Here is a 2,615-nt window from a genome sequence, read left to right on the forward strand (position 1 = left end):
TGTATGTGGAGGGGGCTGAATAACCGAAAGACAATTGGTCAAAGGGGAGAGAGTAGAGGACCACTTTGCGACCCACAAGGATTGTTGTTTTCCCCGTGCAGTGTTTGTTTGCACTTCCGTGCGCACACGGACTGCTTAAGGACCCGGCGCAGTCCACGTAAGGACACTCGGGACTTCGCTTGGCTTGTTGGTGGAGATCCGCAAGGGAACGCAACGGGGAATCGCTGAGCCCCGAATCACTGCCATGGAGTGAGACGCTGCAGAAACTATTATGGACAACTTTTCTTTTGCTGTGTATTTTACTTTGAGTAACTGTTTCAGTTTCCATCCCAATCATGTACGGATAACAGACAGTTCGCTCAAGAATCCGGCTCAAGTGGATCAGCACTGACGGGTTTATGGAGCCCGGATTACGCATTGCCAGCCTGTTGAACGCCTACACACGGGCCTATAACACACCATCTGCCTCAGAATAATAACATTATATAATAAAATTCTCCAACGAAGACAATATCCATGGAAGTAGTGTAGAAGTTTCACATATGACACGGCTGTGAGTTTTATCGTTTTTTTTCTTTGCGGCCATAACAATGGCAAACTGGTACAATGGTACACTGGTACAGAGCGTCTGCAGAACTGTTTGGCCTCTTGGCTGCTTGATTTTGCTTTGTGGCTACTTATCCTTGGCTTCGCCGTCCCATGGTCGGCGACTGATATGCTGGCAAGCCATCATGAACTGCCAAAGCGAGGCTGAATGCAACTACGCGTACGAACACTACATTCGTGCTTGTCAACCAGTGTTGAGTGGGGAGAAGAAGAAGTGTCCCAGCCACTGCATCGCCTCGCTCATCCAGCTCAATCTGACTAAAAGCGGGCCGGCTCTGGAGGACTGCAGCTGCGGCCGCGATTCGATGTGCACAAATACCAAACGGGCCATAGAGCCCTGCTTGCCAAGGACTACCAGCACCGGTTGCACGGAAGCCCGGCACCAGTGCGAGAGAGACCCTCAGTGCAGCTCGGCAATGACCGAGTATTTGAAACACTGCGGGAAACTTTTCAGCGGGGCAGTGTGCACAAACGCATGCCTAAATGTGATCGCGAACATGCGTAAAATACCGAAGGGTCAGCAGCTGGAAACGTGTGTGTGTGATGGCACAGAAAGGGCCATCTGTGAGTTTGTCAAGAACAGCATGAAGGCGTTATGCTTCGAAAGGCCCGATAGGTATGAGGCTAGTGGGTCCTACGAAGATGACGAAGACGGGTATACGGATTATACAGAAGAACCAGAGAGCGGAGCCTCTCTCCCAGCTGCCCAGTATGTTTTGACCCTGCTGCCACCCATTTTAGCTCTTTTACCCCTCTTTTAATCCCCGTTTTCATAAACTGCCCCGTCTATTGTCCGGATAAAAGGCAATCTAAACTTTTGTCACTCCTTGACCTGCTTCTATAGTGAAAGTATAGAGCCTCAAAGATTAAAGGGGAGTGCTTTTGGCACAAGCAAACCTTCTTTGAAACGAGTTTAAGACTCTGGAGGATATCAAATCGGGATATTTCTATGCAAATGAGGCCAGAAAGATATCTAAACTGTTTCTCTTATCAAACCACACCACTTATGACTCTGCAGCTGCGTTTTGTTTGCGTGGTAAGCTAAATAGAAATGCCCACTTTCTCTGTCACAGACTGATAGTAAAGTTGTCACAAAAGAGAAAGAGTTGGCTTGTTTTGGTAACAGTATAATGGTATCAGTATAATCAATATATGCTTTGCACTGCCAATCTTTTTGTGTGTGTGTGAACATTTTTTAGGACAGGCCATTGCCCCTTGGCATCAGGCTGATTCATTTGATTTACACATATTTAATGTTGGAATCCAGTGTAAATAGATTAGGTGTTAAAGTAAAGCTGTAGCCTAATTTATTACATACCACCTAGTTACATCCAAATCACCATCATGTGAATAAACACAGAGAATTCCAGCTTTAAAGGGAAGTTTTTTTTTGTTTGTTTTTTTTTTGTTTTTGACTGAATATAGTGTACATTGTATATATTTGTATAGCCTATATAGATTTTTTCCCCAGAGAATCTTATATGTTTTAGGCTATGAGATGATTTATTCACTGTTTATAGCCCAGAGAAAGAAATGTCTAAATCCACTGTATGACTGCCTTAATGAATATACCTTTATAGAAGGCATAAAGGAAACTTGAAGATATCATTCTTGACTGTGAGTGTTAATTTTGCAACATTACTTCCTATACGGTATTGTGCCTTAACTCAGATAAAAGTGACATGGAGTCTGGTGACCGTTATCACACAATTCTTTGATCAGTTTCAGATTGAACAGTAACAGTGTTATTTTATGACCCAAAATCCATTATGAAAAGAGAAAAGTATCAGTTCTTTTAAAAAAACAATCCCCAGATGACACCCCTCCACCTTTAAGTTACATCAGTTGGAGTGACTTGCTTTATGCCTACTTTTCTGTAATAAGTAAATAAAATTTTTATTTTGCACATTGGTATTTTTATTTCTATAAATCCTTTTCACCTTTGCATAATAATAAAGGTTGAAAGGGCACATTTTGATCATAGATTGATCTATAGCTACATACGTTGC

General features: G+C 42.9%; 1 protein-coding gene across 1 annotated transcript; it reads left to right on the forward strand.

Moving 5' to 3' along the window:
- On the forward strand, window positions 1-2,214 carry gas1a (growth arrest-specific 1a). Its single transcript, XM_031729670.2, has one exon. The coding sequence runs from the start codon at window positions 591-593 to the stop codon at window positions 1,365-1,367; it is 777 nt and encodes a 258-aa protein (XP_031585530.1). The 5' UTR covers window positions 1-590; the 3' UTR covers window positions 1,368-2,214.
- The last annotated feature ends 401 nt before the right edge of the window (window positions 2,215-2,615 follow it).

This window comes from Oreochromis aureus, linkage group 12, assembly GCF_013358895.1.
Source record: "Oreochromis aureus strain Israel breed Guangdong linkage group 12, ZZ_aureus, whole genome shotgun sequence".
Lineage (NCBI taxonomy): Eukaryota > Metazoa > Chordata > Actinopteri > Cichliformes > Cichlidae > Oreochromis > Oreochromis aureus.